We start from the raw sequence: 27,749 nt of genomic DNA, 5'->3' as shown, positions 1-27,749 counted from the left end.
ATCCTCATCCAATGAGGCCTGCAATTCGTTGTCTTTGAACTTTTTTGGTGGTTTCCTGCACTCATTGTTTTTCACTTCAAAATCACCACTTTTGAGTTTTTTGAACTACTTGAAACACTATGTTTTCCCAAGAGCATGTTTGCCAAAAGCTTCGAGAAGCAATTGATGTGATTCTGCAGCAGTTTTCTTCAAATGATAACAGAAAACCAATGCTGTTCACAAACTGTAGTCCATAGACGCAAAACTAGTCATGTTTATGAGTTTGAAACAGATGCCAATGTCTGCAACTTGGGTTCCTGTGTGTTGACATTCATCGTCAGCCATTACAGGAAGCAGATAGCACCACAGATGCAGTCTGGCCCCTACACTGATGGTTAGCACCATCTGTAGGGAAATTTTGCTTTCATACTTCTACACCTTGTATGCTACACCCGTTTCATATTGCTCCTTTAGGGACTATGAAGACAAGACCTGATTAATTACAGTCTAACATACACATTTAATCAATCATTCATCCCATGCTCCATACACAATAGGAATGGGAAGAAGCCCTAATAAATATATAATGGGAAGGATCTGCTGCCATTCATTTCACAGTGGTCTGAAGAACTGAGATGTAGATGTTGCTATATGATTACAGATTAATTTCTTGAAGCATCTTGTGTCAGACTTTATCTGGCTTACAGAGTGACTTCCCCAATCAAACTCAGCTTAGCCTTGTTTCGTTTAATTTTTAGCTCTATTTTTGCTATGTTAAGAAAACTTTAGTTCTTGAAGCAAGGTTTTTGAGACGTCTTGATGATGATGGTATGTGCACCTGGTAAGTACAAATATTACCACATTTATGTTTGATTACATTTTTAAGAACTTTTCCTTGTTGCTCACAGCTTCAGTTTTTAGGGATTCTCATAATATTATGGTCTTTTAAGTCATGGAGCATAATCACACAGTGCATCTGACCTCTCTTTTCACCATTTTCATAGTTCCTGAGCTAGTAAATTACTTCACACCAATGAATGAGTGAATGAATGAACAAACACATGAAATGATGAATGAATGTATGTGTAAACCATCCAGTTGGTGATGGAAGAAATCAAAATACAATTTTAACTATCTTTACTTACTCAGAACTTTACAGTTATTTTGTTTCTGTATTTTTCCTCCTTACTTATCATCTTTTATCACTCCAGCTCTGTTAAGCTATAGGTAATTTGTATTCATATAGTAAGTAATGACACTAAGTTACACAATATAATTATTAATTTCTTTAAAGTTACCTTGTCTTCTGTATCTTAGATACATCAGAAATGTTTTAAAATGTTAGCTTTTGGATATAAATGAAAAAGAAATTACAAATAACAACACTCTAAGTAGAAGAGAATACTTACTGACAGAGTTGAGGATTGGTGAGTAGAAAGCATTCACAGTTGTTGCTGGTGTCACCCACCTTTAAAATGAAATAACATTCCATGTTAACAGAATTGTTGATTAATTTTCAATATGAAATGCACATGCACAGAGTTACAAGTAATCACTCTTTTGTGTTGCATTTAGAGATTTACCAGCATACTTATTTTCCAATTTTATCTGTGTTGCAATATTCTCTATGTCCTTAGCACATACAAATGAGGAATTTTGTGTCAAGTCTGTCTGTAAGGAATAAAATAACAGTTTGGTTCCTACAATCACACAGTGGACTGAGATCAAGAGGTGCAGTCACAACATATTACAGTTGCAAGAAGTTTTTTATGTTTGGCAATTTCAGAGTGTTAAAAGTACAACTGGAAATAATTCCAGAATTAAATGAAATTTAAAACACTAACCTGTTATAGTCAGGTGATCTGCGGATATCTTCAAGTGTCCTTTTGATGGAAGTTTGTGACAACTTCAGGTAAGTCTCAAACAGCTGTCCTTCTACGACTTCAGTCTGTAAATTAAATAAAAGCATTTCACATGTATGTGAATAACAACACTGGCCAATGGGTATACTTTATAGACAAATGTTTGTATGGAATATTTCATAAATTCACGAACTGTTCCACATTTCGGACACTTAAGTACATGTTGAACAAGTCACAACACACACAAACATCATTGATGTGACAGGTGTGCTCCATTCGCAAAAAAAAGAAAAAATGCAAAAGGGAGCAAAATTTTAAAACTGCCATTATTGTAATGTTTTATTTTTGAGTTTGAAGACATCATGTCCCAACAACTAAATATTACAGGAAATACACAAAATGTATTATATGTAAAAGTAGTTATAGCCTAAGTGCTCACTCAGTATTTTTTTCTGAAGCTGGATCACTTTGATATTTCATAGGTAAGCATATATCAGCAGGCTGTACAAAGCATTCATCCACCTTTCTTTATTATTAAATAAGGTAATAGGATAGATAAAAAAAAGTCTACTCACCAAGCAGTGGCAGAACACACACATAAATGATTATAATTGGGCAAGCTTTTGGAGCCAGTGGTTCCTCCTTCAGGCAGAAGGGTTGATGGGGAAGGAAGAGTGGTGAAGGAAAAGGACTGGAGAGGTCTAGGAAAAGGGGTAGATTTCTGGAAAGTCACCCAGAACTGTGTGTCAATGGAGACATGCTGGATGGGATGAGAAGAAAAGACTGATTGTTGGGGCTGCGCCGGATGAGATTTGAAAACCTGCGAGTTTAAAGGTGGAAGATAGGGTAATACGCAAGACAATACACTGTTACCACCATCTGCGCAATGCTTTCTGAAACACTTGCCACCCGAACACTTCCGTATCATCGGGTAGGTTTGTGTGTAGCATGCTCTGGGGGAAATAAGGGCAACTGCCTTGCTCCACTCAGGACATGGCTATATGTTACCCTTATCACTGTGGCATCAGGAAGGCCATCCAGTGATAAAGTTAAATAATGAAACGAAATTTGCCAAATACTGAAAAAGCAGATCCTGTACTGGCTGGGATAAATGCTGGCCCCCGCATGCGGTCGCCTATGGCTCTAGCTATATCACTAAAATAAGTCTAAATCCTCAATTGCTAGGTAAATTATTGAACTGGAATCCTCTCTCACATATTCCCTATTGGGATTCCTTTGCATTGTTGCAACCTTGCTAGGATCTAATTGAAAAGCCAGGAATTGTACGATCAAAAACCCTTTGTCTTTTTCGTCTTAACTGCAGTCTTGGCAAAGTTCCAAGTGAACAAGAGAAAGAAATGAGGTGCGTGAGCTTACGCTTTATCCAAACGAATTATTCTGGGGAAATCAGCTGAATAATATTTTCATCTCAGAGCATTTTCACGACGAGAATTTATCGAGAAAATAAGGCTTTTTGAGGCAACAGGGTAAAGACAAACCTCGTTGTAATGTTTCTCCAGTTCCCCAGGCGTGAGCAGCCAGCCTGGGAAGCCAATGAAGGGTCGCATGGCGTGCGCCTTTTCCAGTGTCCGCGCCTTCGTCACGTCGTCCATCCACTGCAGCTCGCCCACCATTTCGGTGAACGCGTTCCTGATGTCGTTCACCATCTCCAGAGCCTGGAAAGCCGTTCAGTTGCCCTTGAATCTTGAGAGACAAACAGTGTTTCCCAAACACAGAGAGACATGAATACATGACGATAGTTTATATAAGCTCAAATTATATATGAACTCAAGTTATTCTAGGCGTGTTTAGTAGAGTAGTTTTACCTTTCAAGTCTGACTCAAGAGTTGGAATCCATAAGCTATGTGACAGAAACAAGAGCTTATTTACATGTAAACAAGCAGGTTGTGAAATTAATCAACTATCCTATTTAGATCGGTTTGATTTTGCTGAAGTAATTAAAATTAAATCTAGATCTACATTTACTTTACACAATGAAGTGTGGATAATTTTTTAAATCAACATTAACCACTTATTGATCTATTTAATTAACAAGACCAACAAGACAAGAGAGAGTGGTGGTTATAGCGTCCCTATACCAATATGTGATAACAATATTTTTTGCAAGTGAATTGAGGTGTAGAAGAACTGTGGGAAAAACTCGTGTGACTATGATATGCGTAAACACACAGTTTTATGCGAAAAGTTCTCTCTGTGGCTGTCTTCCGAAACTTTATTGCGTATACTGCTTATCCAGCTCCGTAATGTAATGTAATTTAGTTTACTGAGCTGATCTCAAATAGAGAACAGGTTAAAGTGCGACTTGAGCTTTATTTGTAGAAGAGTTAAAGCTAAGTTAAACAATCCTAGCTTTCAGAATTATAGCATTTTCTGCAGCGGAGAGAAGACAGCTTTGCCGGAGCGCAGAAGTTTGCCGCCATTACACATTTAAAATTTACATCGTTGTTTTACAGACACGGTACTATCAACGCAGATTATTTAATATTTTTTCTTCAAATAAAGCTGGAGACCTGGACCCGGCACTTTTAATGGCGAATTTGCATTTTAAGGTATTGTGTCGAAAGGAGAACGACTTTCATTACAAAAAGTGAACATTATATTTGAACTAGCACAATGAAAAGCAAAGTGAGAGCTAAAAGTATATTTATGTTCACGTGCAATTATCAAATTGCATTTTGTTGTGTTTTAATGCGTTCGGAAGATATCGATCGTATTTGGCTTAGAATACGTAAAGCGTTGCTAGATTGTTTCTCCTGCATTATCAGTTCTAACAATACTACTCCACACATTGACAGATTCACTGAAACAACAATCTTTAATTAACATCATGCTAACAAACAGAAATATTAACACATATTTAAAGAACATATAAAACATAATTTAATCAAAGTATTTGCAAATTAAATGGTGGTGATGGTTGTGGTGGTGAATTAGTACCAGTATGGCTCTGTATGCAACCTACCTCTCTTATCTTATTGTGACTAAGTGAGAAATAGACCTACCAAAAAGGCAGCATAATTTTTAAACCGTCCATCACAAATTCTGGTTTTCTAAATTTACCCAATCGTGTTTCACGAGAACATGGTCTTTCTTCCAAGAGTCTCAGAGCATGTGTGTTACACAAGTTCCTTTCAGTGCGCCTTTGACAACTTCCGTCAAACCCATTTGGTAAGCACCTGCCAAACTGGCTCAGTGTTCTAGAACTTTTTTTCTTTTTCTTTTTTTCTTCGCGAGAATACCTGGAATCGTGGCAGTTGGAGGGGGGGGGGGGGGGGAGATGGCGCATTGCGGTTTATAAGTCTAGCGGTGAGCAGCGAAATATTTTGAGATCTCACGACAAATGGTCCTGGGTACATTTGTTACTAGTCGGTACTGTCACATGCTCCACCTTTCTGTAAACTGACATGTCTCTTTGATGTGGTAGGGTAGGATGCGAATCTGGTTTAGGAATATATATATATATATATATATATATATATATATATATATATATATATATATATATATATATATATATATATATATATATATATATATATATATACTTTTCTAGGGGTGCAGTGCCTTCCCTTATCCCGCTGTGTTCGCCCATGGTTTCGTATACAGTTCCCTCAGCGGATACATCACAATTATCTTAGGTACAAATTAAATGTAATATCGGTACATTTTTAACAAGTTCAAGTCGACCTTGGAAAGGTCGGTAATGACACGGTAATGTCACAGTCTAACCTAATGTCTTAGTGTTTGCGGTTGTGAAAAGACACTGAGAGGAATTTTATATTGGGATTGGTGCATCATTACCGTTTCTCATGAACAGATTTTGAACAGCAGTGTAATTAAAAAGCGTGATGTAATTGATTTGTTGAGAAGCAAATATAAATCGGGCCTATTCTGCGATATTTCTCTAACAAAATGGACCCCGAGATTTTTCAGAGAATTCGGCAACTGTAACTGCGTACCAGGGCTACATTTATCTCGAGGGCGTTTTTAGCTTTCGGGCAATTACATACTATGGCACAGCTGGCTGGAGAGATTCAAGAGATGAGAAATGTTTGGTGTGAACTTGAAGTTGGCGCAGGATCGGTTACGAGGGGAGTCGGTAATTCCTATGGTTGACAGAAACCGTACGGTAAATGCAATATTCTACCATTATGCGGATTTGCAGATATCCTGGGCCTATCGCTAAAACAAGACTCGTTTCCACAGAGACGACAAGAACCTGACCTACATTATTGTGGAAGTATTAGTCAAGTAATACTGCCAGGTAATTCCTCAATTTTTAATCCAAAAAACCGCACAATTTAACAACACTACTGGGATGAATCTACAAAGCCAACGCTTTTGAGCAAGCAATTCCTGCAATTAAATTTACATTCAGTAAGAATGCGTAAATAATTACAAAAATATTCTTGAATGTGAGGACTCACCTTCACCCGTGATTCATTGTTGAAATGCTTCTGCACATACAAGTAGCTCACCGCCATTCCGAAGTTGGAGTTTACGTTTCCTGTGCAGCCTTTCCATCTGAAAATAGACACCATTTTCACTATCTGTCGATACATATCGTATAATTCAGCAGCAGTGTCAATATCTAGACCGTGTCTTACCTGTAGAAAGAAAAACGACTAATACAAGACATGTCACGTTAGAGTGCTTCTTACTTTAAACACATGTGGATAGTAGTGCAGTCTGAAATCAGATATGACATTTTCCAGTTGCGCTTCTGTATCGATACGTGCATCTGTACTCCGCAAGCCACAGTACAGATCGGGTGCGAAAGATACAAGGCGTATCAGGATCGTATTCCGTGTAAGTATCGATTTCCTTTTGGAAGTAAGATCGAGGAACGTTCAACAAGCAACGCAACACATTTTTTTCTAGCCCAGTTTCAGTTGAAAAACTGCAGAATTTGTTGCAGGTCACAATGGAATATTACAGTTTCAACCCATATAGTTCCATGAAGTTCCGATAGGTGGCAGCGCTGTACGTAGCGTTCAAAATGGCTTCTGTAAAGGAGGTGCGTTCCAAGCGGAGAGCTGTCACTGAGCCGCGTTTGGCGCAAATTTAGAGCTACTCAGATACTCACATGCGCTTGCTGAAGTCAACAAAGACCGTACTGTGAACAAAAGCGTGGCGACTCATTGGGCGAGACGTCTGTCATCATCGCAACAGGACTGTGCAAAGCTGACTGATCTCCCGTATGTTGGGCGGCCACACACTGCTGTGACTCCTGCAATGTTGGAACATGCGGACACTCTCGTTCGAGGTGATCGACGGATGACGGATACCTTGCTGCACAACTGGACGTTTCTCTTGGTAGAGACACACCTGCCCACCACTTTTTTCCTTCAATTTGTTGGCTTTTGGGACCTGCCCATTCAGCCATCTCAGTAGAGGAATTTCAGTTATCATGACACGAATGTAAGGACAACACAACACTCAGTCACCGAGTGGCGAAAAATCTCTGACCCAGCCAGGAATCGAACCCTGGCCCTTTTGGTTAGGAATCCACCACTCTGAGTTGGGGCTATTTGTGGGAAGAGACCAAACTGCGAGGTCATCGGTCTCATTGGATTAGGGAAGGACGGGGAAGGAAGTCGGCCGTGCCCTTTCAAAGGAACCATCTATGTATTTGCTGGAGCTATTTAGGGAAATCACGGAAAACGTAAATCAGGATGGAAGGATGAGGGATTGAACCGTCGTCCTCCCGAATGCGAGTCCACCGCTCTGACCGCGCAGCTACACCTTGGTCCTTTTGGTTAGGAACCCACCTCGCTGACAGCGCAGCTATGGAGGTGGACCGTTCACCAATTGGGGCACTCGAAGGAATGTGCGTGCTGGGTTCCTCACCGCCTAACAGAAGACCATAAACAGCAACGTAGGACCATCTGTGCGGAATTACTTGCGCGTTACGAGGCTGAATGTAACAATTTTTTATCGATCATCATCACAGGCGATGAAACATGCGTTCATCACTTCGAACTGGAAAGGAAACGGCAATCCATAGAGTGACGCCACACCACCCTCCGTAGAAAAAGTTCAAAACTGCACCCTCGGCTGGTAAAGTCATGGCGATGGTCTTCTTCGAGGTTGTTTCTTGGACTCTGAAGGCGTTATTCTGTTTCATGTCCTCCCTCATGGCGCAACGATCAACTCTGAAGTAGTTGTGCTACCGTCAGGAAATTAAAGAAACAACTTCGCATGTTCGTCTCACAAAAATACAAACGAACTTCTCTTTCTCCATAACAACGCAAGACCTCACACAAGAATGTGCGCCCGAGAGGAGCTCCCAGAACTTCGTTGGACCAGTCTTCCTAATCCACCCTACAGCCTGGATTTCGCTCCTTCTGACTTCATGTCTTTTCAGACCAATGAAGGATGCACGCGGCGGGAAGGAGTATGCGGATTATGGGGAGGTTATTGATGCAGCAAGACATTGTCTACGACGTCGACCGGTTGAGTGGGTCCATCCAGTCATAGAGGCCCTCTCAGTAAGGTGACCGTCACATTGAACAGAGATTATGTTGAAAAATAGGGTTATGTAGTCAAAAGAATTTTTATGTTGAAAAATAGGGTTTTGTATCCAAAAGAATTCTTTTCGCAACATAATCCCAGTTCAATGCGTTGTAGCGAGAAGCTGTGAGACCTGTGGCCTAGGGATAGTGTCATTGATTAGTCCTCCATCCCAGGTTCGAACCCTCCCACTGCTTAAATTTTGAATAAAAATCATCAGCTTCGGCGGCCGAAGGCCTTCGGCGTTAGAAGTCAGCCTCAATCTCCCACCGGCCTTGTCAAAGATGGTGCAGAAGTGAACAGAGGTTCAGCGTACTTTCTTGCCTTTGGGGTGGGAAACTGCCCCTAAAGATTCAGCAACGAACAATTGCTTGAGGATCCAGAAGGCAATGGAAACCACTGCATATGTGGCTTGTAATTAAAAAGTTGTCACGATGATCTCTCCACTGGCAAAAGATTCCCGAATAGTCCCCCATTCCGATCTCCGTGAGGGGAGTGCCAAGGGAAAGGTGACCATGAGAAAAAAATAGAATAACCAACGAAAGGATACCGCTCGGGAAGTCGGGGAGTGCAATGTCAGAATTTTGAACGTGGTACGGAAGCTAGAAAATCTGAAAAGGGAAATAGAAAGTTTCAGTCTAGATATATTGAGGTCAGTGAAGTGAAATGGAAAGAAGACAGCTATTTCTGGTCAGATGACTATAGGGTAATTTCAACTACAGCAGAAATGGTATAATGGGAGTAGGGTTCCTTATGAACAGAAAGGCGGGGCAGAGAGTGTGTTACTGTTAACAGTTCAGTGATAGGATTGTTCTCATCAGAATCGCAGCAAGTCAACACCGACAACGATAGTTGAGGTATACATGCCGACGTCACAAGCTGAAGAGAAAGTGAGAAAGAAAGTATTTGAGGATATTGAACGGGTAATTCAGAACGCAAAGGAAGATGAAAATCTATTAGTCATGGGAGACTGGAATACAGTTGTAGGGGAAAGAGTAGAAGAAAGAGTTATAGGAGTATATGGGCCCGGTACAAGGAATGAGAGACGAGAAAGACTAATTGCATTCTGCAATAAATTTCAGCCAGTAATAGCGAATAATCTGTTCAAGAACCACAACAGTAGAAGGTATACTTCGAAAAAGCCAGGTGATACGGAAAGATTTCAGTTAGATTACATCATGGTTAGGCAGAAGTTCCGAAATCAGATACTGGATTGTAAGGCATACCCGGAGCACATACAGACTCAGATCACAGTTCAGTAGTGATGAAGAGTAGGCTAAAGTTTAAGAGACTATTAAGGAAGAATCAATATGCAGTGAAGTGCGATACAGAAATACTAAGGAACGAAGAGATGTGCTTGAATTTCTCTACAGCTATAGATACTGCGATAAGGAATAGCTTAGTAAGCAGTTTGGTTCAAGAGAAATAGACATCTCTAAAAAGGGTGATCACAAACGCTGGAAAGAAAAAACATAGGTACAAAGAAGGTAACAGAAGAAATACTTCAGTTGATCGATGAAAGAAGGAAGTACAAAAATGTTCACGGAAATTCAGGAATCCAGGCATACATGTCGTTGAGAAATGAAATAAATAGGAAGTGCAGGGAACCTAAGGCAAAATGGCTGCATGAAATATGTGAAGAAACTGCAAAAGAAATGACTAACCGAAGAACTAACTCAGAATATAGAAAAGACAAAACAACCTTCGCTGAAATTAAAAGTGAGGGTGGTAACATTAAGAGTGCAATGAGAATTCCACTATCAGATGCAGAGGAGAGAGTGGATAGGTGGAAAGAGAAACTTGAAGGCCTTTATGAGGGGACAGATTTGTCTGATGTGATAGAAGAAGGAACAGAAGTCGACAGGGAAGAGATAGGGGATCCAGTATTAGAAACAGAATTTAAAAGGGCTTCGGAAAATTTAAGACCAAATGAGGCAGAAGGGATAGATAACATTTCATCAGAATTTCTAAAATCGTTGGAGGAAGTGGCAACAAAATGACTAATCACGATGATGTGTAGAAAGTATACCTGGCGATATACCATCTGTCTTTCGAAAAAATATCATCCGCACAATTCCAAAGACTGCACGAGCTGACAAGTGTGAGAATTATCGCACAATCAGCTTAACACCTCATGCATGTAAGTTGCTGACAAGAAAAATACACAGAAGAAAGGAAAAGAGAACTGACGATATGCTTGATGACGATCAGTTCGGCTTTAGGAAAGCTAAAGGCACCAAAGGGAAGTTCTGACGCTGCGATTGATAATTTAAGCAAGACTAGAAAAAATCAAGGCATATTCGTAGGATTTATCGATTTGGAAAAAGCGTTCGACAATGTGCAAGGTATTTTAACTGCTGAGGAAAATAGTGCTTAGCTACAAGATAGACGGGTAATATACAACATGTACAAGAGCCAAGAGGGAATAATAAGAATGGAAGACCAAGAACGAAGCGCTCCATTAAAAAGGGTGTAAGGCAGGGATGTAGTCTTTCGGCTCTGCTGTTCAATCTATACATCAAAGAAGCTATGATGGAAGTCAAAGGTTAAGAGCGGAATTAAAATTCAAAATGAAAGGATATCGGTGTTAAGATTCGCTGAAAACATTGCTATCCTCAATGAAAGTGAAGAAGAATTACAGGATCTGGTGAAATGAATTAATTCTACTGAACTCAGAATATGGACTGAGAATAAATCGAAGAAAGACTAAACTAATCAGAAGCAGCAGAGATGAGAACGTCAAGAAACTTATCATGAAGTAGATGAAGTTACGGAATTCTGCTACCTACGCTGCAAAATAACCCATGATTGACGGAGCAAGGAGAACATCAAAAGCAGACTAGCACTGGCAAAAATGGCATTACTGGCCAAGAGGAGTCTGCCAGTATCAAACACAGGCCTTAATTTGAGGAAGAATTTTCTGAGAATGTATGTTTGGAGCACAGCATTGTATGTTGGTGTAAAATGGACTGTGGGAAAACTGGAACAGAAGAGAATCGAAGCATTCGACATGTGGTGCTACAGACGAATGCTGAAAATTATGTGGACCGATAAGGTAAGGAATGAGGAGATTCTGCGCAGAATCGGAGAGGGAAGGTATATATGGAAAACACTGGCAAAGAGAAGGGACAGGATGATAAGACGTCTGTTACGACGTCGAGGAACAACTTCCGTGGTACCAGGGGAAGTTGTAGAAGGTAAGAAGTGTAGAGGAAGACAGAGATTGGAATACATCTAGCAAATAACTAAGGATGTAGGTTGCAAGTGTTACCTACTCTGACATGAAGAGGTTGGCACAGGAGGGGAATTTGTGGCGGGCTGCATCAAACCAGTCAGGAGACTGATGGCTCAAACAGAAAAGGCGACAAGAGTGGGAGTAATATGTTTTATTGGAATCCTGAATAAAACCAGCCCGCTCTCAGAAAAATGGCACTCCAGACCACTGCTCCTAGTTGTTGAGCTGTATGGCGGGCGACGATCATGTTGTATCCCACAGCTTTCTGGAGGGGGAGGGGGGGGGTCTCCAAACACGTCTTCACTGGTAATTCACTGGACTCGCATTCGGAAGGACGACGGTTCAATCCCGCTTCTGGCAATCCTGATTTAGGTTTTCCTTGATTTCCCTAAATCGCTCCAGGCAAATGCCGGGATGGTTCCTTCGAAAGGGCACGGTCGACTTACTTCCCCATCCTTCCCTAATCCTATGAGACCGATAACCTCGCTGTTTGGTCTCTTCCCACAAACAAACAACCAGCCACTGGTAATTGGGGCTCAGTTCGAAGCGGGACTCATCACTGAAGACAATTCTACTCCAATCAAAGAGATGACAGGCTGTAGACGTGTCTGGAGGCGATCCCGACAGTGGTGGGATGTCAACATGACTGTTGCCAACCATACGGCTCAACAACTGGGTACCTTTTCATTTCATAGCAGGACCCCTTTGGCTGTCATCCGCTGCACGGCGGTACGTCGACGATATTGTACGCTCCATTTTGTTTTTCTTCAAGGCAAAGCAATCTGGGTATACTTTTCAGCAAGATAATGCCCGCCCGTACACGGTGAGAGTTTATACTGCTTGTCTTCGTGCTGGCCAAACCCTAATTTGGCCAACAAGGTCGCCGGGTCCCTCCCCAGTTGAGAACGTTTGGTGCATTATGGGTAGGGGCGTCCAACGAGCTCAGGTTTTTTACGATCTAACGCGCCAATTGGAGACTTTGGCACGGTATCTCGCAGGAGGTCATCCAACAAGTTCAGCAACCAGTGCCAACCCGAACAACTGCTTACATAAGGGCTATTGACGTAATCAGTTTGTCAAGCTCTCTCTCTTGGATAAACCACCCAATGTTTCTGAAATTGTAATCAGTTGTTTGTCTGTACACGGACATCGCATCTACCCCTTCCGTCAAATTCCGTTAATTCCATCGTGGTGCGTCGTTTTTTTTTTTTGTCTTAGAGTGTATAATTACTTGTTCTTCAAAAGACAACTGTGCTGAGAACTCCTATATTTGTGGCTGTGATGTAGCAACAATCGCCGAGTTGGTTTGAGTCGGGAAACAGACTTATTGTTTTTGTTGTTTTATCGTCATGGCTGTGTGGTAATTTTCGCTTCAGATGCGACTATGATGACTTACCTGGCACGTTAAATAATGCAGGTACTGTAGTCCATACCAGTTCCCTCTTTCACAAATTTATAAATTGGTTTAGTTTGAAGTACAGTGAACTAAACCTCACGTATTTCTGCATTGATCATACCTTTTGGTTTTACTATCTCCTTTTTTTTCTTTTTTTAACGAAACGTTATTCTCTAGCAAATTTCTATGGGTTGGAAGAAAATCGTAACCAAACAGTACTGTAATGTGATGTTTCATACCTCTTTAATCCTTAGGAACCTGTAGAATGGCAAATTTTGTGTCATCTTTTCGTTACTGCTACAATTTATTCCGCTGCGTCGCTCCATTTTCTGCAAACAGTGTTACAAATCAATATAAACGACACTATTGGCATTCCCCTCTTGGATGTCGTAATGAGTAGTGTAGCGTGCTGTCCGCTTTCGCGCTGCTGTCACAGTATGTAACAAAAATGAGTAGAAGTGTCGCGATTTGTGTTACAGAACTGTGTCCATACCCCGTACGCCTACAAACGTGGAGACTGGCAACCCGCCCGACCGAATGGCACCGCTGTTAACAGCTACGGAGCGAGTAAAGGCCGTAAAATACGAACACCAAACGCTATTTCCGATATCTCAGTAAATCAGACCTCTGTGATAAAGTTTCCGTCTGTGTAACTCGCCGTCGAGTGCTTCGGGCTTTCTTACGAGATAAGAAGGTGAGAGGAAACTGATTTGTAGGTTTTCCTTCATCTCTGTTTAATGGAGCTTTTCATCAGAGTAGTGCATACATTGAATGTCTTCGATTATTTCATGGGTACATTGTAATCTCTATGTTTCCCTTTACTTTTCGCACTTCACAGCTCCGTCTAATGCAATGGATATTATTTTCCTGAAAATCTCTTAACAAATTATCATTCATCGTGTCTTCCTCTTAGTGTTTTCCATGTGTCCCGTTCCTCAACTGTTCTTCGGTCAATCTCCTTACTTCTCATCTTATCAACGCACTTAAATCTTAGCATCCTTCTGTAACATCTCAAAGCTTCAACATTTCACTGTCCATGATTCACTCGCATACAATGTTGTGCGCCAGATGTACATTATCAGAAATTTCTTCCTCCAGTGCAAGCAAGTGTTTGATAATAGCTGGCTTCCACTAAGGAGGGATGCCTTCTCTACCTGTGTTGGCCAGTTTCTTACATCCTCCTTATTTCGTCCATCACACGGTTTTTCGCGTCCATTGCAGAATAATTCCTTCATTTCATCTACTAAATGGTTCCCAATTTTGACGTTAAATTTATCGCTAATCTCATTTCTGCTACTCGTCATTATTTGCGGTTTCCTTTGGTTTGCTCTCCGTCCATCTTTCGTGTTCATTAGACTGCTCATTCCATTTAACAGGTCCTGTAATACTTCCTTATATTCATTGAGCGTAGCGATGTCATCAGCAAATTTTATCTTTCGTATATATTCTTTATATCTTTTCACCATGTATTTTACCCCCCCCCCCCCCCCCCCCCACAACCTTATTTTTATTTCTGCCATCGCTTCTTCGGCGTACGGATTGAAGAGTAGCGGAGAAAGACTGTATTACTGGTTGACGCCCTTTTATAATCCGAGCACTTACGTCCATTGGTTTTCCATTGATACTGCAGGCTCTTGATTATTCAACATATTGTTCATTACTCATCTTTCACTGCACTTTGTACTTATTTTTCTGATAATTTCAAACATTGTACACCATCTTAGTTTGTAGAGTGCATTTCCTAAGCTGATAAATCCTCTGAAAGTGTTATTACTTTCTTAAGTTTTGCCCTTCTTATCTAAGGCAACGTCTGAACTGTTTCTCTTGTCCGTTTTCCTTTCCTAAGGCCAGTCTTTTGTTCCATTATTCTACCGGTTATTCTGGATAGCAACTTTGATGTATGAGGTATTACGCTGATTGTATAATAGAATACCATATGCTTTTTATAGCAGAATAAGGACTGCAGTCACTGCAAGATATCTGAACAGAGACTACTGTAGCATCGGTTAATGAGATGGTATATGCGTGAGGCAAATAGTCCGTATTTCACGTATAGGGATTTGCAGTTGACCAATCGAGTCCCCTGACTTTTTAAGTTATGTTAAACGGAGGCCCACAGGCAATGGGTAGTGACCCGAAACGTATCCAGCAAGTGGATGTAATAACGGTGTATGTATACCAGTTGAATTCAGAAGAACAGAATACGAAGTGCGATAATAGCTGCTAAGTTACATGGCTTATGTATGTACCAGCACCTTGTGTGTACACTGTTTTCGCTAATTATACTAAGTCTGGCCAGGGAAAGCGTGCGCCTGCCGACGATCGAGAGGGGATGGTGCAGCGGTCGAGCCACTGGACTGGTTGTGCGGGCTTCACAGCCGCGCATCGCCGTCCAGATTTAGATTATCCTTTATTTCCGCAAGTCCCTTATGGAAAATGCTGGGATGGTTCACTTGAAAATGGAGAGCCGGTTTCTTGCCCAATCCTTGTCTATTGCAAGCTGTAGCTCCAACTGAGCCAGGTGGCGTAGTGGTTAGAACACGGAACTGGCATTCGGGAGGACGACGGTTCAAACCTGCGTCCGGCCATCCTGATTTAGGTTTCCCGTGATTTCCGCAGATGGATTCAGGCAAATGTCGGGATGGTTCCTTTGACAAAGGACGCGGCGGATTTCCTTTCCAAACCTTCCCTAATCTGAGCCTGTGCTCCGGCTCTAATGACTTCGTTGTCGACGGGACGTTAAGCCCTCATCTCCTTCTCACCCTCCTCTTCCTTCTCGCCCTTGTTCTCCTCTTCCTGCAGCTCCATCTCTAATTAATTCGCCCTCGACGGGATATTAAATTTGCTTTCAGCGATGAAGCTGTCAGTACGCCATCTTCCGATTTAGAGGTAGATGGCGTGCCTTTCGTGTACCCCGAACAAATGAAGAAAAGTATGCTCTCTTCCAGTACGTGCCAGTAAACTCACCATCCTAGATTCTTGTAAGAGAGAAAAATGTAAAAAAGGTTTGAAATTATGTAAAAACTTTCTTGGAAGTCTCTAAGTGGATTCATTATCAAACACTGGATGAATCATTCTGGGTAATTTGCGCTCCGTCTTAAGGGGAGATTTACTATCTTTTGGTTCAAAAAATAGATTTTTTTAAAAATTGCATTTTTGGATCCATAAAAAGTGTTTAGAATCCACCCCTGAAACGGTTTTTCCGAATACGGAACGGAAATGTTTGTTATTAGTGGTTGAACAAAAAAATGCACCTGCCTGAAATCGGCCTTTTTCACCCACCAGTTTTTTTCTTTCGGAGGACGAGTTACTGTACCGGTGCTTGGGATGAAACACACAAAATTCAAAGGAAAGTTTGAACGCGTGTGTTTGCAAGTTAGCCCCCTAGCATTTGCATTCTGGTGCGAAGACTGTGGAGATTGCGACTTTCCTGGCAGCGAGCAGCTTCAGCAAAGGGTATTCATCGATTCTGAAGACCATGACAACGATGGACGCCACCCTGGGACTCTATTCGACGCAGTTCGCCAAGCATTCGGTCGACCGCCGGATTCAAGCGGCCGAAAACCGCTTGTCACCGGCCGTACGAGCGGCTCTGGAGCAGCGCAGGATGGCCCAGATCGACCAGAACGCCCTCTATGAGGAAGAGGAAGGGCTAGTTTATGCACCCGGAATAGCAGATTGAACGTATGTTGCATAATATTGCATTTATATGTAGTCAAAAAACTTCAAAGGCGTTTTTCTCGAAATGACCTTTTTTATTGCGTGGTACGGTAACTTCAAATCTACTGAACCGAGTGGCATGATTCTCTTTTTCTGACGAAGCTAATTAAATTGTCTAGGAGTTGCACTACTTTTTTTCCGATCCGTCAACTATAAACATTTTTACTTGGCCGACGAAGTCGAAAAATCGATGAAAAAACCTTATTTTTTTCAAATAGCCGCCACTTTGTTTCCTATGGTGCAAATAACTTAAGTGAGGTACAAGTCCTAAACAATCTTATATGCTTCGCTAACGTTAACTCAATTTTGATTTCAGACTAGCCGGCTGACCTGTGACATACCGCACATGGAGGTCCACATCGAAATTTTGTTTCGTTCCGACGGCACATCCGCCTTTGCTCTTCGACATTTCCGATCGAAAAAATTCCAATTTGTAGACTAAATATCAATAACGATTTTGACTAGATTTGACATTGATATCTGTAACACATCCCGAGAAAAAATTCCTCGAAGAACATGCCTTTTTCGGGCCAAAGATAGTAAACTTCCCCTTAAGCAAAAGCAAATTCTTGAAGCATCTCAGTGTTTAGGACGTCATATCTGCTGAACTCTGTCTCGTACAATGATATAATTGTGCACGTACTTTCAGTGGTACATGTGGATACTGTCTGCAAAATGTGCTGCCAATATAGAGTGTAATAAAAAGGTTTATTTAATTTTTGTTTTGTTTTGTTGTGGTCTTCAGTCCTGAGACTGGTTTGATGCAGCTCTCCATGCTACTCTATCCTGTGCAAGCTTCTTCATCTCCCAGTACCTACTGCAGCCTACATCCTTCTGAATCTGCTTAGTGTATTCATCTCTTGGTCTCCCTCTACGATTTTTACCCTCCACGCTGCCCTCCAACGCTAAATTTGTGAACCCTTGATGCCTCAGAACATGTCCTACCAACCGATCCCTTCTTCTAGTCAAGTTGTGCCACTAACTTCTCTTCTCCCCAATACTATTCAACACCTCCTCATTAGTTATGTGATCTACCCATCTAATCTTCAGCATTCTTCTGTAGCACCACATTTCGAAAGGTTCTATTCTCTTCTTGTCTAAACTATTTAGCGTCCATGTTTCACTTCCATACATGGCTACACTCCATACAAATACTTTCAGAAACGACTTCCTGACACTTAAATCAATACTCGATGCCATTGCCAGCCTACATTTTATATCCTCTCTTCTTCGACCATCATCGGTTATTTTGCTCCCCAAATAACAAAACTCCTTTACTACTTTAAGTGTCTTATTTCCTAATCTAATTCCCTCAGCATCACCCGACTTAATTCGACTACATTCCATTATCCTCGTTTTGCTTTTGTTGATGTTCATCTTATATCCTCCTTTCAAGACACTGTCCATTCCGTTGAACTGCTCTTCCAAGTCCTTTGCTGTCTCTGACAAAATTACAATGTCATCGGCGAACCTCAAAGTTTTTATTTCTTCTCCATGGATTTTAATACCTACTCCGAATTTTTCTTTTGTTTCCTTTACTGCTTGCTCAATATACAGATTGAATAGCATCGGGGAGAGGATACAACCCTGTCTCACTCCCTTCCCAACCACTGCTTCCCTTTCATACCCCTCGACTCTTTTAGCTGCCATATGGTTTCTGTACAAATTGTAAAAAGCCTTTCGCTCCCTGTATTTTACCCCTGCCACCTTCAGAATTTGAAAGAGAGCATTCCAGCCAACATTGTCAAAATCTTTCTCTAAGTCTACAAATGCTAGAAACGTAGGTTTGCGTTTCCTTAGTCTTTCTTTTAAGATAAGTCCTAGGGTCAGTATTGCCTCACGTGTTCCAACATTTCCATGGAATCCAAACTGATCTTCCCCGAGGTCAGCTTCTACCAGTTTTTCCATTCGTCTGTAAAGAATTCGCGTTAGTATTTTGCAGCTGTGACTTATTAAACTGTTAGTTCGGTAATTTTCACATCTGTCAACATCTGCTTGCTTTGGGATTGGAATTATTATATTCTTCTTGAAGTCTGAGGGAATTTCGCCTGTTTCATACATCTTGCTCACAAGATGGTAGAGTTTTGTCAGGACTGGCTCTCCCAAGGCTGTCAGTAGTTCTAATGGAATGTTGTCTACTCCGGGGGCCTTGTTTCGACTTACGTCTTTCATTGCTCTGTCAAACTCTTCATTGAAACGTCATGCCTGATATTCAAGTTTTACTGCATGAGCAGCGAAAGTGTAGTAAGCGATAAACTTTCTTTTTTCCTTTCATTATATTGTACAGGGTTGGAACGAGAAAAAGTTTCGTAAAGATTTGAAATAATGAGTAAAGTTCGTCGGAAGTCGGTCACGGCTGTCATTCTCAATTGCTGGATGAATATAATCTGGGTGATTTTTGTGCGACGAGTTACGCTACCTCAAAACATGTAAACAATTTCTATTGTAATACCTGTCTTACCGTATTCGATGTTTAACATATGATTATACTTATATGAGTACATTATGACAGCATTTTAAATTTTTAAATTCGGTCAACTACACTGACGGGCAAACAAATCGCGACACCAAGAAACAGATGTGTGACACAAACAGAATTTGGTAGGTGTTTTTCTACATCTGAAAGGTGATGTGTGTTCAGATTTCTTTGCCAGTCACACAAGAGTGGCAGTAGTAGCGCCAACATGAGGATGCAAACCAGGTTTGCATTAAATGCACGCCGTAACTCTCGTGAGTGTTAGTAACTTTTGAGACTGGACGTGGTGAGTTGATGTTAGGAAAGAGTGCCTTTAAGGCGACAAAGGCTCCATTATTAACCACTCACTAAGTTTGAACGATGTTGTGTAATAGGGCTACGAGAAGCTGGATGTGCCTTCTGCGGTATTGCAAAAAGACGTGGCAGGAATGTAGCCACTGTACATGACTGCTGGCATCGGTGGTCACGGTCGCAAGAAGACCGGGCTGAGGACGGCCTCGTGGCACTGCCGAGAGTGAAGACCGTCGTGTTGGGCGTGTGGCTCTGGCGCATCGTACTGAGTCTGCAGCAGCAGTCTGAGCAGCAGTTGGCACCACTGTGACACAACCAACTGTTGCAAGTCGGTTGCTTCAAGGACAGCTCCGAGCCAGACCCGGTGAACTGTGCATTCCTTTGAACCCAAACCATCGCCATTCGCGGCTCCAGTGGTGTCAAGCGAGAGCTCGATGCAGGGCAGGGTGGAGGTCTGTCGTGTTTTCTGATAACGCTGGCTGTGGCTCGGTGCCAGTGATTGCCGTGTATTAGTTAGAAGGAGGCTAGTTGAGGATCTGCAACCAGCCTGTCTGTGCGCTAGACGCCCTCCACCCATACCTAGAGCTAATGGTGTCGGGTATGATTCCATATGATAGCAGGGGCACTCTTCGCGTTTGTCCCGCGCACCCTGACTACAAATTTGTACGCCGATCTGGTGATTCGACCTGTTGTGCTGCCATTCGCGGACAGCATTTGAGAGGGTATTTTCCAACAGGATAACGGTCGCCCACATACCGCTGTTTTAACCCAACACGCTCTAGGATGCCGGTGTGTTACTTTGGCCTGCTTGTTCACCATATCGGTCTCCAATCGAGTACATATGGGATATCATCTGTCGGCAACTCTAGCGTCATCCACAAACGGCATTAACAGTCCCTGTACTGACCGACCAAGTGCAACAGTCATGGAATTCCATCCCACAATATGACGTCCTGCACCTGTGAAACACAACGTATGCACGTTTGTATGCTTGCGTTCAACATTCTGGCGGTAACACCGGTTGTTAATGCACCAGCATTTAACATTTTCTATGGCTTATCTCGTACTCATTAGACAAATGTATCCCGTAAATTTCATTAATCTACATTTTTATTTTTTGGTGTTGAGATTTTTTGGCGTCACTGTATAGGAAATACTGAAAATCAAGTTTTTGTTTCTGCTGCAAGCCTTTATATAGGCAGCCTGCAACTGGACCCGTGCACTATGAACCGCTTTAGCGGTTTGTTAGGACTAGAGAGTATTCTCCTGTCCAGAGAGGGAGATTATGAATAAAAAGTAAGAGGCAAACAAGTCGTGGGCAGGCGGCGCCTCAAGTACTTCGAAAACCCGCTGCGACTCTATCAGAGAGTTGTGGCGGAGTTCCTCCATTGAAAGGGAGCAGATCTATTCAGCTTGACAAGCACTCATTTGTTACAGGTGCCTCTTTGATACCGCTAACAGGGTCTTAGCGGAAATAGTATGCTGTTGCCATGTTTCGTAGCGCAATGCCCACACAACTCGAATGACCGGCTGTTTAAAGGGAAACTGTGCACTTGACAATAGAACATATCCTACTAGAGGAGGTGATAGTTCGTATCGTGGTTTTTGCTGTTGAATCAAACTTATATCACGATGCGGTAAACTCTGTTTTCAGCTGGCTTTGCGGAGTCGAAATTTTGTCAACCAATAGAGACAATGTGGGTGTAGTTTAAATTTACCCGAGCAACACTTAGCGGGCAATGCTAGGCCTGAACGAAAATCTTAAGAGGCAGCTTTGAAAATTGTTCATATGGCGTAAATTAAATTAGAAAAAATAAATAACATCGTTGACTGTAATATTAAATTATGAAGTGTATCCGTGTTTGTTGTATTAAGAGTCTGACATGTCCCTGTATGGGAGGCATGCCCACAGCAGAAAAGACTGGTGATGTCGGTACCATCTGTCAGTTACCAGCCTTAGTTTCCTCATCTTGACGAGTGGTGCAGCATTTTCTCTGCAGCAGATGTTATTGTCAGACAGACAGTATTCGGTTTTCAGAGCCTATTCAGCTAGGCACAGTACCCACTACACAAATACAAACCAACATCACGAATAAACAAACGTGTAGCGTCACAGACGACCTTTACAAATCTTTACTCTGAACTTTAGTAATATAAGTATGTGGAACCAAACACTGTTAATTGCGCAAACGAAACCTATAAAACTTTAGGAATGTATGAACTGTATCAGAGATACTAGAGCTATAACCATAAATGTAATCTCTGAATGGACAAAAAATCGCCGACGTAATTGATTTGTATAAACCAAATTACGAAGGTCCTCGATCTCACTTTTTGATCTCATTTTTTGCTTGTTTTTCTCGCTCACTTTCTTAGCTCGCTCGATTGTGAATTGCGCTAGCTTTGATCTGACTGGATGTTTACCTTTAATTATTATCTGGAGAATAAGTGTTTGATCATATTCCGGGGGTAATTAAATGTATAGGAACTATATAAAAGTATTATGTTCACAAACAGCATACATATTTTTGTTTTTCCGTCATAACTATCGATCAGTTGCTGTGACGACCAAATTTAAGTTCTGTGTGTCAGTTACTTTGATAATATATTGTTAAATTCATTTTTATTTCATTTAAAATACTATTCCTTTCCTTATTAGATTAATAATTGCGGAATAACTAAATACCGAAGCTATTCCTTTGGTCCGCGTTATTTTCGAGCGCCATTCCAATCGCAGCAATTCCGATAGAACCTGCAACCATTTTTACCTAACGAAGTCCGATTATTAATTATGTATTTCATTCCGGAAGGAAATACCATTACATTTCTCGGTCAGTTTATAGATTACCAAAAGTGCTGCCGTCCAAACTAACTGTGGACCGTAGCCTTCTTAAAATTCCTACTGAAAATGTTTAATAATTTACGTAAAAGCATTAACAAAAGAATCGAAGAAATTATGTTTCGTGAAAAGAGGCCCCAGCTTTCTTTAATGTTGCTGTCATTGCTAATTGTATCAAAGGCAGAATTTACCGAAAGTTAATATTTTCATTTCTCAATTATTTTACGTGACTTCAAGTCATTTAAAGAAAAAAAGGCGGAGACGTTAAAAACGAAGATCCAAAAGTATATGGAACGACTTGGACTAATCGCTATGAGTAACAGGCAGAGTTTAATTGTTGGATGATGATGATGGTGATGATGATGGTGATGAAGATGTAATGTATATCAGTGTCATGAATAGTAGGACGTAAGTTGACCTGCCTCGATAGCCGCGCGCGTGGCACTTGGTTTCGGAGATTCAAGGAGCGCTCTGGGCGCGTATCGAATCCGCCTGGCGGATTAACGACGAGGGCTGGTGTGCTGGCCAGCCTAGATGTGGTTTTTAGGCGGTTTCCCAGATATGACTAGGTGACGTGGAGTATTTTAAAAGTATGAAACGCAAATTGGGTTGTTTAGTGCGTCAACCAGTTTGCGAGACTGCGCACTGCGGCGAACGCACAATTCCGCCATCGCGTTTCGGGGCCACGTGACTGAGTATCACAGTCATACTTAACGCCCTCTGTGGAGTTGCATGGTGCAAAACAACGGAGAGCATCACAGTGTCCTCAGAATTCAGATGAAACTACAGGGTGAAATTCACTACAGATACGTATGAAATGTGTGAACAAACACGTTTGAAATACGTTACATACATGCGAAATTCATATATGTGTGAAATATAAATGACGTACTCTTATATGTATGTGAGCGAAGCCGCGGGAGAAAATCTGGTCTCTCTAGGCAGTATTAATAATTTTCATTATCTGCAGACATACTTGATCAATACTCGTACAAGACAACATAGATAAATGTATTTAAAAATAAATTCAAATCTGCTTTTTATGCAGCTCATAGTCGTGCACGAAGCTACCAACGCGGTGAGTCATAGAAGTGTACACTGATGAACCAAAACATTACAGCCACCTGCCTAACAGCTTGTTTCTACGTCTTTGGTCCGTAATACATCACTGATTCTGCGTTTCAGGGCTCCATCAGCGTCTCGGTAGGTTTATGGACATATGTTGCATTAGATGTCTACGCACCGGTCATGTAATTCGCGTAAGTAACGGACCTCTGGTTTGCTGACACGGTGATGACGCCCGATAGCGACCCAGATGGGTTCCATAGGATTTATTGTATATCAGACGTAATTGGTCACCGAGATGTCAACGTGAGTTCACTATAATGCTTCTCAAACCACCGTAGCACGGTTCTGTCTGCGAGAAACGGACAATTACACTGCTGAAGGATGACATCGCCGTCGGGCAAGAGATCAAGCGTGACGGGATGCACGTTGTTCGCATGTCTTCGATTACTGCCACAGGTCCAGTGCAAACGCAGGAGAACGTCTCCCATAGCACAGTACGGCTCCCAGCAGCCTGCGGCCGTGGCGTGAAGTACGTTTCGAGCCGCCTTTCACCTCGGTGACGGCGTTTGTGGAGACGGCCATCGACCTAGTGTAGCAAAAATGTGATTCGTCCGAAGAGCCGACACGTTTCCATTGGTCGACTGTCGAATGTCGATGGTCCCGTGCCCACTGCTGTATGATCAAAAGAATTCAGACACCCCAAAAAACATACGTTTTTCACATTAGGTGCATTGTGCTGCCACCTACTGCCAGGTACTCCATATCAGCGACCTCAGTAGTCATTAGACATCGTGACAGAGCAGAATGCGGCGCTTCGCGGAACTCACGTACTTCGAACGTGGTCAGGTGATTCTGTGTCACATGTTTCACACGTCGGTTCGCGAGATTTCCACACTCCCTAGGTCCACTGTTTCTGATGTGATAGTGAAGTGGCAACGAGAAGGGACACGTACAGCACGAAAGTTTACAGGCGGTCTTCGTCTGTTGACTGACAGAGACCACCGACAGTTGAAGAGGGTCGTAATGTGTAATAGGCGGACATCTATCCAGGCCGTCACACAGGAATTACAAACTGCATCAGGATCCACTCCAAGCACTAGACAGTTAGGCGGAAGGTGAGAAAACTTGGCTTCCATAGTCGAGTGGCTGCGTGTAAGCCACACGTCACGCCGGTAAATGCCAAACGACGCGTCAGTTGGTGTAAGGAGCGTTAATATTGGAAGATTGAACAGTGGAAAAACGTGTGTACTGACGAATCACGGTACACAATGTGGTGATCCGATGGCAGGGTGTGGGTATGGCGAATGCCCGGTGAACGTCATCTGCCAACGCGTGTAGTGCGAACAGTAAAATTAGGAGGTGGTGGTGTTATGGTATAGTCGTGTATGTCATGGAGAGGGCTTGCGCCCCTTGCTGGTTTGCGTGGCACAGGCCTACATTGATATTTTAAGCACCTTTTTGCTTCGCACTCTTGAAGACAATCCGGGGATAGACAATCCGGGGATGGCGATTGCGTCTTTCAACACGATCGAGCACCTGTTCATAATGCACGGCTTGTGGCGGAGTGGTTACACGACAATAACATTCCTCTAATGGACTGTTGTGTACAGAGTGCTGACCTGAATCCTACAGAACGCGTTTGGGATGTTTTGGGACGCCGAATTCGTGCCACGCCTCACCGACCGACATCGATACCTGTCCTCAGTACAGCACTCCGTGAAGAATGGGCTGCCATTCCCCAGGAAACCTTGAAAGTATGCCTACGACAGTGGAACCTGTCATCAAGCCTAAGTAAGGGTGGGCCAGCACCATATTGAATTCCAGCATTACCGATGAAGGGCGCCACGAACTTGTACGTCATTTTTAGCCAGGTGCCCAGATACTTAGGAACACATAGCGTAATTGACAATATCGTTGGGTCAATATGTGAACACGTAGGGATGGCCTGCTGCGGAGCTCCATGTTAAAAAATGTGCTATGAACGGTGTGCTCCGAAACACTTGTGCGGGTACCAGCATTGTGCTCTTTCGGCAGAGATGCTACAGATCCCAATCTGTCCTACTTTACAGAGGAGACGAACCTTCGAACCCCAAGTTCTCTGAAGTGTCGTGGAGGTCCAACCATTTAGCGCCTAGTAGTAGTATCAATGTCCTTCTACTTCTTTCTGTAGATGCTCACGAGAGTAGCACGTGGACATTCGACCAACTTCGCTGTTTTCGTCACACTCGTTGACAGGCTCTGCGTAATAATAAGCTGCCCTTTGTCACAGTCGCTTATCTCTATGGACTTTCCCACTTGCAGCCCATTCCTTCGCTAGGGCGATTCCCCCTCCGTGTCTGGTCCACTTACACACTTTTGTTACCGCGTCATGTGGCCCCAACGCCACCAGGCAGCACCCAGCGTCGTGGTGTGCAGTGGTCGTAATGTTTTGTCTTACCAGTCTACATTTGACGGGCAGTTGTTAGTGATACAGTAACATTGGGTACTCACCGGGCCGTCTTCTGCGTCAGGCCGTACACCTGCTGGCTGAAGCGGAAGGCCAGGTCTCGGAACTCCTGCAGCGTGAGCGGCGCCAGCGTCGAGAACACGTTCCACCACACGAAGCGCTCTGCAAAAGGTGAGGCAGGGGAGCGTCAGGCGGCCCGCTGTAGTCCAGGAAAGTGGGGAGGCGTAGCGATGGCGCAGGGGGCGAAAGCGCGCGCTAGGCTCCATGGCAATGAAAAGTTCAGTAAGGTATTTTTGTGACCGCAGGTAAGGACTGAATACGAACACTTTCCAAAGTGGTTCCCCCACAAAAAAAAGAAAGAAAGTCACGTCCCTTGTAGGATTGGCAGTAGAGAGAGACAGACAGAGAGAGAGAGAGTCAGTGTCTAAAGGCGCAAAATGATCTGTAGGAGACAGTCAAGTGGACGGGATAGATGGTGCCCTCCTGGTTCGTCCACACAGCCTTTAGAATGTAATAAGAAGGGGGGGGGGGCAGTTTAGATTTAACCAAGGAGTATGTGAGGGCTGTGCTGCCTCACGCAAGAAATTCTGTTCATGCGCAGTAGAGTAACCAATACATTTGTGTTCTTTTACTGAAACTTATATAAAGAGTGTTCATAAAGTTCCTTACCATTTATGTCTTAAAGTAAAAAAAAAATTGACTTTCTTGCAGGTAATCTAAAAGAATGAAATGACACAATTTCAGAGACTTTGGTGGTCTCATATAGATTTGACTTTATGTATACAGACTGAAGCGGCGAGTGTACATTTGTACCAAGACGGTGAATCGAAGCTGGGTCTCCTACTCACTAGGCAGGTTCATAGACTGGGGCGGCAGTGAGAATTTGGATCGAGGGGGAGGTGTGCCAGGTTAATCAGTGCAGTTGTGCGGACCACTGTGCCAAGGTGGCTTGGTGGCTAGCGTACCTGCCTAGTAAGCAGGACACCCGGCTTCGATTCCCGGCCTTGGTACAAATTTTCATTCGCCGCTTCAGTCTATATATATATAAAATCTAAAAGAAGGCATGACTGACTGCACGGAATTTCGTATGAGGTGGTTTCACCTACCAAACGAAACTATGGTCTCTGCTGTGGAACTGCATGCCACCCTGAAGTCTGCAAGCAGGTGAAGGGTGAGAGAAGGAAGGATCTTATCATCTGATCCTTTTGCCTCAGTGGCCTACAGGTGAATCCACAGATGTCGCAAGGAGATAGAATGCTTCAACTCAGTGAGGACACCTTCCAAGATGCTACTCCAGGCGGGTGTAAAAATGAATGTGCGCAACGGAAAATACTGAACGTGAAAATGAAGATTTGGCCCCGTCTGAGTACCCCCTGAAGCAGATCTTAGGATCTCTTAGTTGAGATATTATCTCCTCCTTCTTGCTCTTTAACATATACATTACAACATAAATATAAATGAATGATTAACGGAACTAGTAACTACAAATGATAAATGTTCTTTCTGCTTATACATTTATTGTTGATTAAAACCCCCTTATATATTACAAATGTTTATTTATTACTGTCCAATGGACATAAAGAGATACAAATGAATTTACTAACTAATATGATTGATCAATTTCCTAAATCTGCCCCTTTTTATCGCTACGCGAGCTAACATAAATAACGCGAGATGACTGACATCATCTATGACCAAACACTTCAAGACACTGCTTTCAAAGATGATCTACAGTGGTGTGCAACCTCAGTGGAAATATAATTTACGCGATCACAGCTGTCTAGCTTTAGAGTTCTAATATGCCGAAGCAATTAGCAATATCACCGTATGTACTACGTCCGGTGCGTCGGAGTGATGGTTCTTGTACATGTCTGCAACGATAGAAGAACTCCAGCCACAAATA

At 42.5% G+C, this 27,749-nt stretch overlaps 1 protein-coding gene across 2 annotated transcripts in view; it reads right to left on the bottom strand.

The window, feature by feature from the left end:
- Positions 1-27,749, bottom strand: part of LOC126473867 (neprilysin-4-like) — a 742,276-nt gene that overhangs the window by 14,851 nt on the left and 699,676 nt on the right. For both annotated transcript variants that reach the window (XM_050101197.1, XM_050101196.1), the window contains exons 11-15: positions 25,891-26,008; positions 6,290-6,386; positions 3,341-3,517; positions 1,824-1,927; positions 1,389-1,447 (exon numbers count right to left, since the gene is read on the bottom strand). In XM_050101197.1, coding sequence (XP_049957154.1) covers positions 1,389-1,447; positions 1,824-1,927; positions 3,341-3,517; positions 6,290-6,386; positions 25,891-26,008 — 555 coding nt within the window. The remainder of the gene's footprint in view (positions 1-1,388; positions 1,448-1,823; positions 1,928-3,340; positions 3,518-6,289; positions 6,387-25,890; positions 26,009-27,749) is intronic.

Source organism: Schistocerca serialis, chromosome 4 (assembly GCF_023864345.2).
Source record: "Schistocerca serialis cubense isolate TAMUIC-IGC-003099 chromosome 4, iqSchSeri2.2, whole genome shotgun sequence".
Classification (NCBI taxonomy): Eukaryota; Metazoa; Arthropoda; class Insecta; order Orthoptera; family Acrididae; genus Schistocerca; species Schistocerca serialis.
Note: the sequence above shows the minus strand (reverse complement) of the source record. Positions and strands in the feature narration are given on the sequence as shown.